Raw genomic sequence first — 16,647 nt, forward strand, 5'->3', positions numbered from 1 at the left:
TCCCAGACCTCCCTAGCCAGTTATCAGATCGGTTTCTCAGTTTCGGCTACCACCCCTCGACGCTTGCTCGGGAGTAGGAGTCGTGGGGTCCGAGGGGACCACGCGCAGGCCCACAGCTTGCGTCCCCAAGCGCACTGTCCCCGGGCCAATGCTCTCCACAAAGCTTTGTTCTCTCCCTGCGTGCCCGAGTGCTGGGGATCCGGCAGGAGCCATCGGATACGCCCTGTGGCCGCCGTCCTGGGGCGGGGGGTGAGCGCGGGGAGCGCACTGGTGGTGGAGCCGCGGAGGGCGTGGCGCTGAGCCGGGCAGTGTGGAGCAGCTCCGGCAGGGCTGCAGGGGCGCGGCGGTCAGGCACGCAGGCTTTGGCTGGGCCCCGCTTTCCCGCCCTCCCGGCTCCAAGTGTTCCAGCTGGCCAGGCGACAACTCCGGGAACGCAAAGACTTCGTGGCTCAGCTGTGCGCGCCGCAGCTAGGGCAGCCCCGCGGCTCTCGATCCAGCCGCGCAGATACGAGCCGGGGAGACTGCTTCTTTGATGAACTCCACGCCAAATTCGGCAAATACTTTGCTTCAAGGCAGCAGGAACTTTTCCACTAGGGATGAGTGGTCGAGAATTTAAAACAAGCGTTCAGCGCGCGCGCCCACAGAGGCAGAAACGGATTAAAACACGAGGAAGGTAGAAATCCCCTCCACATTTTTATTTTATTTATTTTTTTGGTAAGGCGATGATTTACAATGCTTCTGTTTAAACTCCATGAAACCCCCTAGCTCCGAATACTTTAAGTCTCACGGTGTTATTCCTATTTTTCCCCTTTTTTATTTATAAACACACACGTTACTTGAGAGGCAGACGGGGATACCCAATTTGTCTTCCTTTAACGCTGCCTAGACAGCGGTTGGCTTGGTAAAGACTTGGATTTCGCAAAAGAGCCGGCTCACCCTCTTGCTGGCGCTCCGGGTTGCAGATAACAAAAGAAGGCAGGGAGCTCATAATTACGGTCATTAGCGCACAAAGGAGGCAGCCAGCGAAGCGCGCAGAGGCGGGCCGCGCAGGGGGCGGCTGTCCAAGGCCCTTCCTTGGACGACCCAGTACCTGTTCTGGGCTCCGTTTCGCCCTGGGATCTCGCCGCCGTCCGGGGCCAAAGAAGAGGGCCCAGGAAAAGAAAGCAAGCGAGAGAAAGCCTAAAAGGAAACAAAAACATGGCACCCTCCCGCCGAGCTCTGTGTCTCCAGTCTCGCTTTTTGGCAGTGTGAGTGTGGCTGGCGGGAGCGGCTCCGTCATCTCCCGCATCCCAGCCACGAAAGGCCGGGCCGCCGGGCCGCCCGGGAGGTCTGGATTCAAAGACGCAACTGCAGCTCGGCGCAGCTCGGTTTGCTGCCCCTCGAGGGTCTCCGGCCTGGGTGAAAGGCTGGTTAGGGCCGAGGGCCCCGGGTCGCCGCGAGTTACGGACGCTTCCCCTCCTCTACACTCCGTCCGCAGGGCTCTGCAGCTCCCTGGATATGGGCAGCCCGGGGTGACCCCTCTCCCCTCCAACATTCCCTCCCTACCCCTGCCCCCAGCCCCCAGCCCCAGCAAGGCCACGGCGCCAACGCAGGCTGAGAAGTAGGGCCTAGAGCGCGTGCGTGGTCTCGGGGCCGGCCCTGCTGCACCGCTGAAGGGTTCCCCTCGGCCGGATCTCTTCTGGAAAGTGCAAAGGTCGGCCAAGACATCGCTGGAGGCTTGTTGGTGCCACCTCGTTGGGTTGGAGAGCGTTAAGACGTGCTGGGCGCGAGCTGTGCCAAACGTTAGCAGCCAGCTGCGTTTCCCGTTTCTCGAAGTTTTCTCCAGAGTCCTCTTGGGTCGGACCTCTGCGTGCAGGAGCCCAGGACACCTGCAGAAGGGACAAGCCCTGTCCAGGCGAGAATCCTTCGTACAACTGAACCTTCGATGCAACCGTCTGGCTACACTCATCCTCTCCGGGCCGTGTAGACGGCAGAGGGTGTCAGTTGCATAGTTAACTAGATGAAGGAATGCAAACCTGTGCCTACCCGACATCCTCCCCTCCCCTATCTTACATACACCCACGTGGGAGCAGCGGTGATCGTCCCAAGTCTGCAGACGACGGGAACTGAAGGTCTGACAGCGCTGCTTAGTGGTGGCGCCAGTGGAAGTCACAGCAGCTGGGAACGCAGCTTGTGTGCCTCTTGTGTGGTACATGGGGAGTGGGTCGCGTTTTATGTCTCAGAGGCGGAGTTTCCTACGAGAGGGGTTGGGGGTGGGGAAGTTCCCTTCTGGAGGCGGAAATGCCCTGACTCCCCCTCCCCCCACACTGGGGCGCAGCCACGGGCACAGAGGTGGAGCCGAGGGAATGTCGCTGCAAGGCCACACTGGGGCGCAGCCACGGGCACGGAGTGGAGCCAAGGGAATGTCCCGCAAGGCCACACTGGGGCGCAGCCATGGGCACGGAGTGGAGCCGAGGGAATGTCCCCGCAAGGGAAGGGGACGTCGCGAGCTTTCCGAGGCACTTCCTTTATTTGGTAACCCAGATAACCCAGGCAAAGGAAAGCCCCGCTTGGGGTGACATTCATCTGGAGATCTTGCTCACGCCCACACCCTGGGGTGGCCCGCGGCCTGGGGAGGCCGTTCCCAGAAAGAAGAAATCATCGAAGTCACCCGAAAGGAAAGGGTTTGGCGACAGTTCCGAGGCTGCCGGGTCCCCAGAGGAGTGGCCAACAAGTGAGCAAAGACAGGTGTTGTGGGCCAGGGCAGATGATGCCCCAGACGGTGGCCTGGTCCCAGTGGAGGGCGCGGGGTGCGGCTTTCCCAAGGGCCCCCAGCTCTCCTCCTTCCGAAGGCTGCTTCCGAAGGTCGTGGCTGCAATGCCTGGTGGTGCCAGCGCCTGAGGCTCCTCCCCTCGCCCCCAAGGCCCTGCAAGCTCCACTCTTTCTCCAGGGCTGCGGCCGCCCAGCGGCTGGGCTACAACTGTTGCACAAGGCGCTGGCGCTGGGAGGTTTTGCGCAGGAGCCTCCTGTAGTCGAAGGGGTTGGCTGCTGGCCCGCTGTCCCCCTCGTCGGGGATCTCTGCCACCCAGCACCTGCGATCGAGACGGGTGCGCATGAAGTTAGCAGCGCCTGGCACACAGAGCATCCCACCCACCACAGGCATTCAATGCAGGCGCCATCCAAACATCAGAATGACAGACAGCGGCAGCTTCCCTAATCCTCTTAGCGAGCTTTGAAAATAGAATCCCATGCCTGTGTCTGGGTGAGAGAGCAAAGCACCACGTGTAGCCGGGAACGCACTTCATTTGGGTGCAGATAACTCACAACTGATAAATATGCATGATAGTGTCTTCATTTTTAACACGCTGGCCAACAAGAACTCCAAGTGTCCAGGTAGCCACCCACCGCTGTGTGTTTAAAGACGGTCCCAATAGTTCTTTTTTCTTTCTTTCTTTCTTTCCTTCCTTCCTTCCTTCCTTCCTTCCTTCCTTCCTTCCTTCCTTCCTTTCTTTTTTTTTTTTTGACAGGCAGAGTGGACAGTGAGAGAGAGACAGAGAGAAAGGTCTTCCTTTGCCATTGGTTCACCCTCCAATGGCCGCTGTGCCAGGCCGTGGCTGGCACACCGCGCTGATCCGATGGCAGGAGCCAGGTGCTTCTCCTGGTCTCCCATGGGGTGCAGGGCCCAAGGACTTGGGCCATCCTCCACTGCACTCCCTGGCCACAGCAGAGAGCTGGCCTGGAAGAGGAGCAGCCGGGACAGAATCTGGCGCCCCGACCGGGACTAGAACCCGGTGTGCCAGCGCCGCAAGGCGGAGGATTAGCCTAGTGAGCCGCAGCGCCGGCCTAGTCCCAATAGTTCTTAAAAGTGCTCTCCCGGATCGGACCCAACCGCTGTGTTGGCCACACAGGAGCCCCCTGCCCTGCTAACTTTGTCAAACCTTCAACAGTTTTCAAGGAGGCTGCCAGGTCATCTTTCCTGGTCTCACTGCTGTGAACCCCTGCAAGGGGTGGGGTGCTCCCTGCTCTGCAGCTATAGTCACTCACTCATTCAGTTGTGGGGTACGCTAAGGGCCAGGCACCAGTGCAGGTGACAGAAGAACCAAAGTGCTTGCTTTTATGGAGTTTATGGTCTAGTTTGGCAGAGGACCATAGACAGTTTAAAAGTATGAGATGATGAGAGGCATTGCACAGAAAATTAAGGGTAGTGGAGGAAGGCCGATGGGGTATGTGTGTGTGTACAAGCTATTTCCTTGTAGAGGGCGCTCAAGTAAAACCACTCTGAATGGGGACATGGAGGACAAGACATTGAACCAGCCATGAGATTGCTTGGGGAAAGGTTACTCATTCCAGGATAACAGATCAACCAACAGAAGGGTCCAAGAGTATGGTGCACATGTTGTGTTCAAGGACCAGCAAGGAGGTCACGGTGGTTGTTTGGAAGAAGTAAGCAGGGGGCGGGGTGGGGGGAAAGGAGGGGACAGTGTGGCCGATGAATTGGCACTTTCACCCTACCTCAAGGACTTAGATTTTTTTTTTCTTTTAGGGTCTTCCTTCTGTTGGTTCACTCCCCAAATGACCACCACAGTGCCGATCCGAAGCCTGGAGCCAGGTGCTTCTTCCTGGTCTCCCATGCGAGTGCAGGGACCCAAACACTTGGGCCATCCTCCACTGCCTTCCCGGGCCACAACAGAGAGCTGGACTGGAAGAGGAGCAACCGGGACTAGAACAGGCAACCATATGGGATGCCGGCACCTCAGGCAGAGGATTAACCAAGAGAGCCATGGCGCCGGCCCCAAGGACTTGAATTTTACTTAGAGCAATAGAAACATTGAAGGATTCTGAGCGGACGAATGTCTCATAAAAGGATCTGGCTGCCAGAGTAATGTCGGGTGGCCAACTGAACTGATCCTACAATAGTCCAAGCAAGACCGAGAATGGCTTGAACTGGGCTTGGAGTGCACAAGGGGAGACTTGGCCGGATGTTCAGGAGGTAGAACTCAAAGAGTTCGCTGAGGGCTTGGATGTGCAGTATAGAAAACAAATCAGCAGTGTCCCCAAGACTTTTAACTTAAACGTTGCTATCAATGACAGGAGGAAGGTGACAGAGGGGTGACAGAGGAGCACGTGTGTGTGTGTGTTGGTTATGCCAAGCTTGAGAAACGTACTAGGGTTTAAGAGGATGCCCTGAGCAGGCATTGGGATGTAATCGTATGAAGTTTGATCTAGGTTAGAGATTTCAGTGCAGGAATTCCAAGTCCAGAGACGGTATTCAGTGAACAAAGCAAATAGCTGGGACACTCCAGTCCTGAGAAATCAGCAAGATGATGATGGATGGCCAGTGGAGGAGACTAAGGAGGAGACGCCAATGAGGCAGGAGGCAAGCCAGAAGTCCTGCCCTGGAGGCCAACGGAGAAAGAGTCTGAAGAGGAAAAATAGAGTAATCGTAGGCATTAAATGCTGCTAAGAGGAAGAGAGGATGACAGACTCGATCATGGGACACGGCAAAATGAGACCATGGTGATCCTGGCCAGGGGCAGTTTCCGTGGGGCGTGGGGATGGAAACCTGAGTGAAGGGGTGTGAGAGAGAATGGGGAGGGTGGGTATGAAGGAGACAGTCTCACCACTCCTCACTTAGTAATATAGCAAAGAACGGAAAAATGGGTAGCCTTGAAGGGAGACCGGATCAAGGGCATTAGAAAAAAATGTATTTCTTTTATTAGAAAGGGAGTGGGGTAGATCTCCCATCTTCTAGTTCACTCCCCAGTTCTCACAAGGCTGGCCTAGGCTGAAGCCAGGACTTGGGAATCCAATCCAGGTCTCCTACACTGGTAGCAGGGACCCAAATACTTGGGTCATTGCCTGCTGCCTCCCAGGGTACACATTAGTAGGAAGCTGGATTAGAAGCAGAGCTAGGACTCCAACCAGGCACTCTGATGTGGGATGCAGGTGGCCCAGATGCCGTCTTAGCCATGCCTCATGTTTGCAGATGGCCAGACATGCTTCGGAAAAGAGAATGAACATTCAAGATGCAGCAGAGAGAGAGGGGGGATGACTGCATGACAATATTCTTGAGCAGGTGGAAACTTGGATTTAGCACACAAGGGGAAGCTTTGGCCTTAGGTAGAAAGCCAGAGAAGTCATCGATCGTATGGTAGCGGAAGGAAACAGGTAAGCAGTGGAAAGATGGATGGATTTGGTGGTGGGAGTGCAATGTTTGGTTTCTGCTACTATATTCCCAGTTAAATAGGAAAGAAGGTTGTCAGTTGAGAGTGAGGAAGTTTGAGGTTTGAGAGGAGACAAGAATGCTTAACAGTAGAATGAGAAAGTGGGATAATGGATTTTTTAAATATTGATTTTATTTATTTGATAAGACAGAGTTACAGAGAGAGGTAGAGACAGAGAGAGGTCTTCCATCCACTGGTTCTCTCCCCAGATGGCCACAATGGCCAGAGCTACGCCGATCTGCAGCCAGGAGCCAGAAGTTTCTTCTGGGTCTCCCACATTTCTGCTGCTTTCCCAGGCCATAGCAGAGAGCTGGATTGGAAGAGGAGCAGCTGGGACTAGAACCGGTGTCCTTATGCGATGCAGGCGCTTTAGGCCAGGGAGTTAACCCGCTGTGCCACAGTGCCGGCCCCAAGGGATAATGGATTTTTAAGGGAAATGTAATACTGCAAAGTAAGAGTCTGCCTAAGGTGTGCACCATAAATTTCAAGTGAGATTATTAGATTTAGCTTTCTCTAGTTAGGTTCAGCACTCTGGGGCAGGAATAGGAAGAAATTTGCTTTTTATTTATTTGAAAGTCAGAGTCAGAGAGAGAGGGAGAGACAGAGGGAGGGAAAAGAGACAAAGAGAGAGAGAGAGGTATCTTCCATCTGCTGGTTCATTCCCCAGATGACTGCAATGGCTGGGTCTAGGCCAGGCCAAAGCCAGGAGCCAGGAGCCAGGAGCTTCATTTGGGCTTCCCCCATGGGTGGCAGAGCCCAAGTATTTGGGGCTCTTCTGTTGATTTTCCAGGCCATGAGCAGGGAGCTGGATTGGAAGAGGAGCAGCTGGGACTTGAACCGGTGTCCACAGGGGATGCTGGTGCTGCAAGAGGCGGCTTTACCTGCAATACCACAGCACCAGCCAGAGAAAGTTGGGATTTAACCAGCATTAGAGTTTGCTAGTTGAATAAAATTGAGGGAGAAAGGGGCAGATGTATGAAAATGATGATGACTAGAATGGCCAGAACTTTGCCTGCTATTGGAAAATGCCTTCATTCTGGTCCACTCAGAATGGAGAGTTAGAAGACAAAGAAACCGCTGGCAAGGTGTTTCAGGGTAGTGGGTACTTGATGAAGCTTTCCATGCGGGGTCATGATGGCTATGGATGGGAGGGTCACTTACTTTAGGTTCTTGCCTTGAGTTCTCTTGTAGGAGAGTTCAAGAATGTTGAATAGGAACCCACCTGCCACATACATCACACACGATCTATAATCCCAAGGACTACACTGCCAGGCCTTAGATCCTTCTTATCCTCAATGCAGAGATGGTGAGACAGACTGGTTCTAGTTGACAGAGCTGGTGAGGAGTGAGGATTCAAACCGAAGCCCAGTGGGCCGAATCTCAGTTTCCCTGCTGCAACCCTCTGCCTCTTTGCTGCTGGGGCCTCCTTTGGGACTCTCCTATCTTGTAATTAATGCGCCCTTGCTCCATTTTGCTTTCCCTCTATTCTATCCTCTCTCTATTTCCCCACCATAACTGAAAGCTGGGTTTGCCCTAAACAGCCCTACGACTCTCACTATTGCTCCGCATTGACCCCACGGCTTCCATCCTGGGAGGAGAGGAGCTGTCAGCCTCCTGTTGCATTCTGATTCCTCTCTGCAGCCACTGATTGCCCGACACTGGCTTTCCTTCACTGAAATGCACCAGAATAACAAACACAGATGAAAGACACTGAAGAAGGTGCAGTGGATGGGAATAATCATATCGCTACAGTGTTACGCTACTCAAAGCAATCTACAACTTAATGAGATCCCGATGAACTTCCAATGACATTTTTCACAGAAGTAGAAAAAACAAAAACAATCCTATAATCCTAAAATGTGCAAAGAACCACAAAAAGCTCCAAAGCAATCCTGAACAAAAAGAACAAAGCTGGAGGCATCGCACGACCTGATGTCAAAACTACTACAAAGCTATGATAAACTGCATGGTACTAACATCAAAACAGACACAGAGACCAATGGGAGAGAAGAGAGAACTCAGAAAGAAGCCCACACACGTATGGTCAATTGATTGTGGACAAAGATGCCAAGAGCACACAATAGGGGAAGAATAATCTCTTCAGTTACAGCGTTGGGGAAACCGGACATCCACACGCAGAAGAATACGATTCACATCGTGTATGAGAAGCCAACTGAAAATGATTAATACTAAATCATTAAACATAATGCCCAAAACCATGAAAGTAGTAGAAGAAAATATAAGAGCAAAGAGACATAATATTGTGCTGGGCAATGTGTTTTTTAATTTGACCCCAGAAGTCCAGATAACAAGAGCAAGACAGATAAATGGGATTACATCAAACTAAAAAGTTTTGCATAGCAAAGGAAATGATACTGAAGTTTAGAGAAAACCTAGAGCATGGGAGAAGATATTTGCATATCATGCATATGATAATGGGCTAAGACCCAAAATATACAAAGATACCATATAACTTATTAGCAAGACAATAAATAACCCAATTAAAAAGTGAACAAAAGATCTGAATAGACACTTCTCAAAGCAGACACACAAATGGCCCTGAGGTATATGAAGAAATGTCCATCATCACTAATCATCAGGGAAATGTCAATTTAAACCACAGCAAGATATCACTTCAGTTCTGTAAGAATGGCTAATTTTTGTCCAAAACACAAAAGGTAACCAGTGTTGGTGAGGATGTGGAGAAAAGAGAACTTTGCACACTGTTGGTGGAATGTAAATTAGTACAGTCATTATGGAAAACAGCATGGAAGTGAAGTGGGGGAAGTCAGGGAGCTAGATTAAGTTCATGAGCTGGAGGCCACACCTTACCCCGCCCCCATGTAGTCAATCACATGACCCCCTCCCCAAGATGCACCTCCCCTTCCCTGGGACCTGGGGGCAACACCACATAACCACTCCCCTTTTTGAAGCTAATCAAAAGCCTAGTGAAGGGGGAGGGGCTTCCTTTTCTCTCCTCACCTCGTGGACCCAGGACAAGCAGAGCAGGGTGTGAAACCCCCCTCTTTGCCTTCCCTGGCTCACTCACCCTAAATGAAGCCCCCACATACCTATGTGTTCTTCTCACTTTCTAAATAAACCTTATCACACTGCATGCCATCTTTGTGCCTGTACTCACCATTCTCCTGGGATATTAATTTTGGCCCAACCTAACCCACAGCAGAAGTTTCTCAAACTAATAAAAATAGAGCTACCATATAATCCAGCAATCCCACCACTAGGAATACAGTCCGAGGAAGTGAAATCAGCGTCTCGCAGAGATTCTGAGCTCCCATGTTCACGGCAGCGTTATTCACATGGCCTAGTTACCTATCAGTGGATGAAGGGATAAAGAAAACATGGCATATGTACGGAACGGAATACTATTCAGCCTTAGGAAAGAAGGGAATCTTGTCGTTTGTGCCAATATGGATGGACCTGGAGGACATTACGGTAGGTGAAATAAGGCAGGCGCAGAAAGACAAATACCACACCATCCCAGTTACAGGTGGAATCGAAAAGTGACGGACTCGTGGAAGCAGAGTTGAGGTACTTAACAGAGGTTAGGGAGGCAGGGGATTGGGGAAGTATTGCCCAAAGGGCACAGACGTCAGAGAGCAGGAATAAGTTCAAGGGTCAGTTTTATAGTATGGGGACTGTAGTTAATAACAATGCAGTCAGTGCTTGAAAACTGCTGACAGGGTTCTCACCACAAAAACATGCTAAGAGCCGGTGCCGCGGCTCACTAGGCTAATCCTTCGCCTTGCGGCGCCGGCACACCGGGTTCTAGTCCCGGTCGGGGTGCCGGATTCTGTCCCGGTTGCCCCTCTTCCAGGCCAGCTCTCTGCTGTGGCCAGGGAGTGCAGTGGAGGATGGCCCAAGTGCTTGGGCCCTGCACCCCATGGGAGACCAGGAGAAGCACCTGGCTCCTGGCTTCGGATCAGCGCGGTGCGCCAGCTGCAGCGCGCCAGCCGCGGCGGCCACTGGAGGGTGAACCAACGGCAAAGGAAGACCTTTCTCTCTGTCTCTCTCTCTCTCTCTCTCACTGTCCACTCTGCCTGTCCAAAAAACAAACAAACAAACAAACAAAACATGCTAAGTATGTGAGGTAATGAGTATGTTACTGTCATTCTATATACCTATTTCAAAACATCAAAATACAGTATTTGTGACTTATGCCATAGTGTAGGCAATCTTTATCAAATTCTTGAGACACTCAATTCCTACTTGCTGTTATCCCTTTCTCCCAGGTCCTACTTATATCTTCCTGGTTGATGCCAGTATGTGCTTGGGGTGTGTGTGTGTGTGTGTGTGTGTGTGTATTCACGCACAGATATTTGTGTGGTAACTTTTTCCAATATATAGTTTAGTTGCAAATGTCCTTTAGAGCTGTTTTCCTGTTTTGTTTTTATTTCGCATTTTAAGCTCAGGATGCTATCAAGGTTTACTGGCTGCACTGGACCCATCTGTTTCTACAATCGTCCTTAGTTTAGAAAATCCCCCAGGAGCTACCTTGTTCAGCTTTGTTACATCTCAGTATTTTCCCTCTAGCATCAAGCTCCTTGGATACAAGGACCACAACTTCCTTATGTGACTTCCTGCAATGCCCAGCATTGTACTTTGCAGAGAGAGGCAATACTGTATAGAGATGAAGGCCAGCAACTATAAACCCAGAGAGGCCTGTGTTCAAATCCAGCTCCGCACTTGGAACCCAGGTGACTGATTGCAGCCCCTTAACTCGGGAAACTGAGGCTCCTCAGCCATAAAATGCAGTGATAATAGGAGCTGCTTCATGTCGCTGTGTGGATTAAATGAGATAATGACACAGTGCCTAGCACTGAATAAGCCCTAACCTGGGGCTAGCTGCCAGCATCCTTATTCTAGTGGACGCTAAATACCTACACCCAGGCCTCACCGGGACACCAGGTGGGATGGCAGGGGTCACAGCTTTTCTATCAGATGTGTGGCTGTCGTGGGTGGGGGTGAGGGGCTGGGGAGGAAGGTAAAAATACCCAGGAGAGGGGCGAGAGTGGCTGTTAGGACGGGAGCAGGACAGCCAGGGAAAAGCCTTGGATTTGAGTTCACGACGTCAGCCTGGGATCTGGGCCACGTCACTGAATCTCCCTGGCACGTGGGGATCTCCAGAATAGAGCTCTGTGGTTATCCTAGAACGTTCCTAAGCTCCAACGTGCTACGTATAGTTCGTGATCCCAAGACGGAAGAATTCGTCTTCTTTTCGGAGACAAGGGGCAGAAATCATATTTCAGGCAGACTCTGGAAAAGCAAAGAAAGGTGACAGCAGGCACCGTGTGGGGAACACCCTCCTGGGTCACACACAATACACCGTTAGGTGCTTTAGTGCTTCGTTTCATCTCTGCTCAAGGCAGGAAGTTAGTAGCAAATCCTTGTGTAGAATGGACACTGAGGCTTAGAGAAGCAGGTGACAGAACCAAGCCATCCGACGATGAAGCGGCAGCATCAGGATCCAACTCTAAACCTGTCCGACTCACAAACCTCTTTCCATAAGCACCACAACCCACTGTGAAATAGACAGGAGGGAGTCTGGGTGGCCTGGGTGGCCAGGGCGTCCACTCAGGACCCTGGACAAACAGCTCCTGGTTGCCAGTTATGGATTCTGTTGCTCGGACACCTGTTCCTGTCTTATTTTGTGCCCTCAATCTCAAAACTTCACACAATCTTTTTTGGAGAAAGAACAAAAAAACCTCTAAAGTCATAAATCAGCTACAAAACCAGTTACCCAATGTCACAAAGTCGATGACAACATGAGAAATCAAATCCAAAATAGGAATTTCTCTATAACTCTTTCTCCTAGATATTTTTTGGTTTGATATCACTGATTCTGAACAATCACAAGCTTAATTAAGAAACCAAGTGCTACTCTGGCCTCAGAATCAGCCCTAAAGGCACTCGGATCTGGCTGAAAAGCCCATGAGAGTATTTCAGGCATGGAAAGCCAAGACACTCTGGCAAAAAGATCTCTGTGAGTGAGATCCCAGTGGAAAGAACAGGTCTTCAAAGAGGGAGGTGCCTTTCTCTGAAGGGAGGAGAGAACCTCCACTTTGACTATGACCGTGTCTAAACAAGATAAGAGTCGGAGAACTCAAGGGGCTTCCATAGCCTTGGAAACTCATAACTGGTGCATAGGGAGATTACTGATGCCATAAACAGGAGTGTCAATTGGTAAAGTCAACAACAGGAGTCACTGTGCACTTACTCCTCATGTAGGATCTCAGTCCTTAACGTGCTGTACACTGAGGCTTAATGCTATAACGAGTACTCAAACAGTATATTTCACTTTGTGTTTCTATGGGGGTGCAAACGACTGAAATCTTTACTTAATGTACACTAAACTGATCTTCTGTAAAAAAAAAAAAAAAAAAAAAAAAGAAATTTCAATTCCCAACTTGACTCTCACTGGGATTAAACATGACAATAGGTCTGATCTGATTTCATCATCATTTTAAAAAAATCATCTATTATTTTTCACTTTATGTTTCTGTGTGGGAGCAAACTGTTGAAATACTTACTTAAGGTATACTAAGCTGATCTTCTGTATATTAAGATAATCGAAAATGAATCTTGATGTGAATGGAAGGGGAGAGGGAGTGGGAAAGGGGAGGGTTGTTGGTGGGAGGGACGGTATGGGGGGGGAAGCCATTGTAACCCATGAGTCGTACTTTGGAAATTTATATTCATTAAATAAAAGAAAAAAAAAAAAAAAAAAAAAAAAAAAAAAAAAAGAAACCAAGTGCTTAAAATTATTTTTTAGAACATGAACATAGATTTTTAGGAATGTGCTCATTATTAGATATTAGATTATTAGTGCTCATATTAGATAGAGTAACCATATAATTTATCACTCAAACTAAGCTATAAGGGGAACAGAAATAAATTGGAATTTTTTAAAAAGGGGAACAGAAATAAATTGGAATTTTTCTTGAAAAACTATGATGTCATTACCTAACCATAATATTTATGATTTTACTTTTAAACAATCTATCACTCATAAAATGCAATATTTGGTAAGAATGCCTTGTAATAAAATGACATTGCTTTAACAATTGAAAGTGTGAGTATACAGTTGAAAATGCCGTACTTTAAACTGAGTTTATTACCTGTCGTTCGCCTTAAAACATTGATTCTGGAGGTCTCGCTGCGGTCTTTGTTCTCTGAGACTAGGATTTTGTTCCCTTGGTGCAGGGCAGCTGGTCAAAAATCCCTTATAATAGAAGTCTTCCAGATCTAATAGTTTCCCCTGACTGTAAATGATACATAAACGTGTCACAGCATCAGTGTCCTTTTCCATTCACTTCAGTGTACACGATACTTAGAAATGCACATTTTAAGAGAAACGGGTGAGGTCCTCAAACATGCAAAACCAGCATACACCATAGATTCAGACGAAAAGCAAAATTCTCTTCTCTTAACCTGACCAGAGCAGTAGCTGCTGGGGTGGCTTTTTCCGATTCCATCTCATTTAACTTGGCACTGAACTAGTACTCCCTAGAAGAGCCAGTGATTACCATGTTCCTGTTTGGCTGGTCTAGAGCTGGGTTTACACTGACCGTTGGCCACTAAGAGAAAGGCAGAATACTATGAGATTAAGCACGCCATACCTGTCGGTAACACAAACCTCACCTTCAGGAGATTTACCATGTGCTGAAGGACAAAAAGTAAAAAGGAGCTTGGGAGAAGAAAGTTCACGGTTGTCTCTGTGTTCATATTGCTCAGTTAACACCATTCAACGGGCCAAGAAAAGCCAAAGTCTGTATCAGCACAGGTCACTTCATTCAAAATGTATTGGAGTTCTTAGTGCCTGCTTTGTCGTGTGCTGGGGCAATAGATACCCAGCAGGCAAGAGTTTATAAATTACACATGAGCTAAATATGTGCAACCTAAATTCATGAGAGCACATTGCTTTCCAAATGTGTCTGCATAAAATAGGTGATTTTAAATCCGAATCTGAACGTGGGGGTTTATATATTTGTGTGAATGAGATGGCATGTTGGAATCTAGAAGCAATGATTACCTGTCTTTTCTCGGTCTTCTTTTCTCTTCTTGGATTGACTTCTAAAGGGAAGAGAGGAATTCGAAAGATCTATATAAAATTATGATCTTAATATAATGTAATTGAGATACTACTGTAATGTTGGTATATAAATGCATTGATTCCTACAAAGTAAAGTTACAAATAAACAAGTATAAACAAGCGGACACACTATTTTAAAGATCTTAGGAGGAGCCGGCATTGTGGTATAGCGGGTAAAGCTGCTGCCTGCAGTGCTGGCATCCCATATGGATGCTGATTTGAGTCCCAGCTGCTCTTCTTCCGACCCAGCTCTCTGCTATGGCCTGGGAAAGCAGTAGAAGATGGCGCAAGTGCTTGGACCCCTGCACCTGCGTGGGAGACCTGGGTGGAGTTCCTGGCTCTTGGCTTCAGCCTGGCCTAGACCTGGCCATTGTGGCCAATTGGGGAATGAACCAGGGGATGGAAGACCTCTCTCTCTCTCTCTCTGACTCTCCTTCTCTCTCTGTGTAACTCTTTCAAATAAATAGAAAATAATCTTTAAAAAAAATCTTAGGAAATATAACTTACTCAAATTTTATATTTTGTGATTTTTCTAAATGTATTTGTTTCTTTGAAAAGCAGAGTGTTGGAGACAGAGAGGGAGAGTCAAAGAGGGAGAGATCATTCATCTGGGGGTTCACTCCCTAACTGGCTGCAGCAGCCAGGGCTGGGTCAGGCTGATGCCAGGTGCCAGGAGCTTCATTGGGGTTTCCCACTTGGGTCGCAGGAACCCAGTCACTAGAGCTGTGCTCCCAGGTGTCGTGGAGATGGGACTCGATCTCAGGCACTCCGACAGGGCGCACAGGTATCCCAAGCAGCTGATTAACTGGCTGTGCCACAACACCTACCCCAAATTTGTGCTTATTTTATCAGGCAGGCCTATATCGAAATGGATCTTTGCATTCAACATGAGAAAAAACAGTTTGTCACAAGGTGACCAATATAGATATGACTTCAGAAGGATTTTTACCTGTAAATGGGAGCAAATTGTAAAATTCTCTGGGAAACTCATTTCTCTGTCACAAATCCACGTGTGATTTAAGCCTATTAGGCTGCTTTGATGTCTTGCCTACCTCTTATCCTTGTACAGGGAAAGAAGATGGGTGGATAAGGAGAGCAAGTTTACAGTATACAGAAAGAACAGCCATGTGACTTCCTACTCCCAAAGAAACCCATTTATGGCATAAAAGTAGCAGCACAGAAATGCACATTTTAATTTGCACAATGCCTGAGAACTTTATGTAGCAAGGCACAAATCAGAATACGTTAGTATGGAAATAATTAAATATCCTTTGATCAATACTTCAACTGGAAAATCACAAAATGGCACTTTAGTTCATCTGACATACAAAGTAATACTGTTTTCTTGTATCGTGGCATTAGCAGTGTGTTTCTTTGTGTGCTACCTCAATATATTTGAGCTCATAAATGTACATATTGTAAGAATATGTGTGTTTTAATGATAAGAAAGCAGATACTGCACTCATCTTGAAAAAAATGAAAGCATCATAATTGTGGAAACCCTATTGCAGATATTAAGTTGGCTAGCATCATAAAAGTAAAAGATAATAACAAAAATTGCAATTAATAATGACTTGTAAATATTCAGGGTTTTCTCCAGTATTTTTAGAGATTGGAAGTGGAGCAGCTGGGACACAAATTTGAGCCCAAATGGGATGATGGCATTGCAGGCGACAGCCTAACCTGCTGTGCCACAGTGCCAGCCCCTTCTCATGAAGATTTTTAAAGCAACTGTCAAATGTAGATATCTGAAGTTTCAACCTGTCTTGACTCCTAATTGTATTTCACCCTTTTGTTTCATTGCATTTATTTGTACAACAAATATTCATTACATGCCTATGACACGTCAGGCTAAATGCAACAGGCCAACTCCCCGGCACCATGGAAGCCACATCAATCACTCTTTAGTGGGATAAAGGGCATGACAGGAAATAGGGACTGCCCATGGAGGGCAGAGGGAGAGCTCCCTTGGGATATGGAAGAATCAGGAAGGCTAAGGGTGCCTTCATCAGGAAAGACAGAAGAGGAGAGAACACATGCAAGGACACGTGTTTAAGGGCAACCTGAAGAAGAATGCAGGCTGCTGAGATGGAGCGCCTGGAGAGGGGGTGTCAAGGGCTGAGAGTGGGAAGGTGAGCCAGCCCTTGATTTTGACCTTCGTGTCTTAGGACTGTGGGAGGTAACTGAAAGGCTTTCTATGTGTGTGTGTGTGTGTGTGGTCAGGGGAGGATCACATGTTCTTTCTAGAACTTTCTAGAAACATGACTCTGGCTATCATGCGGCGATGTGTTAGTGAGAAGGGGAACAACCAGAGACCAAGAGAGCAGTGAGAGG

At 48.6% G+C, this 16,647-nt stretch overlaps 1 protein-coding gene across 1 annotated transcript in view; it reads right to left on the reverse strand.

Moving 5' to 3' along the window:
- Positions 1–2,474: 2,474 nt before the first annotated feature.
- MYO3A (myosin IIIA) overlaps positions 2,475–16,647 on the reverse strand; it is a 229,809-nt gene continuing 215,636 nt past the window's right edge. The window contains exons 33-35 of the mRNA XM_017347628.3: positions 14,254–14,294; positions 13,340–13,483; positions 2,475–3,071 (exon numbers count right to left, since the gene is read on the reverse strand). Of these exons, the coding sequence (XP_017203117.3) occupies positions 2,954–3,071; positions 13,340–13,483; positions 14,254–14,294 (303 nt within the window). The 3' untranslated portion in view covers positions 2,475–2,953. The remainder of the gene's footprint in view (positions 3,072–13,339; positions 13,484–14,253; positions 14,295–16,647) is intronic.

This window comes from Oryctolagus cuniculus, chromosome 13 (genome assembly GCF_964237555.1).
Source record: "Oryctolagus cuniculus chromosome 13, mOryCun1.1, whole genome shotgun sequence".
Taxonomy (NCBI): domain Eukaryota; kingdom Metazoa; phylum Chordata; class Mammalia; order Lagomorpha; family Leporidae; genus Oryctolagus; species Oryctolagus cuniculus.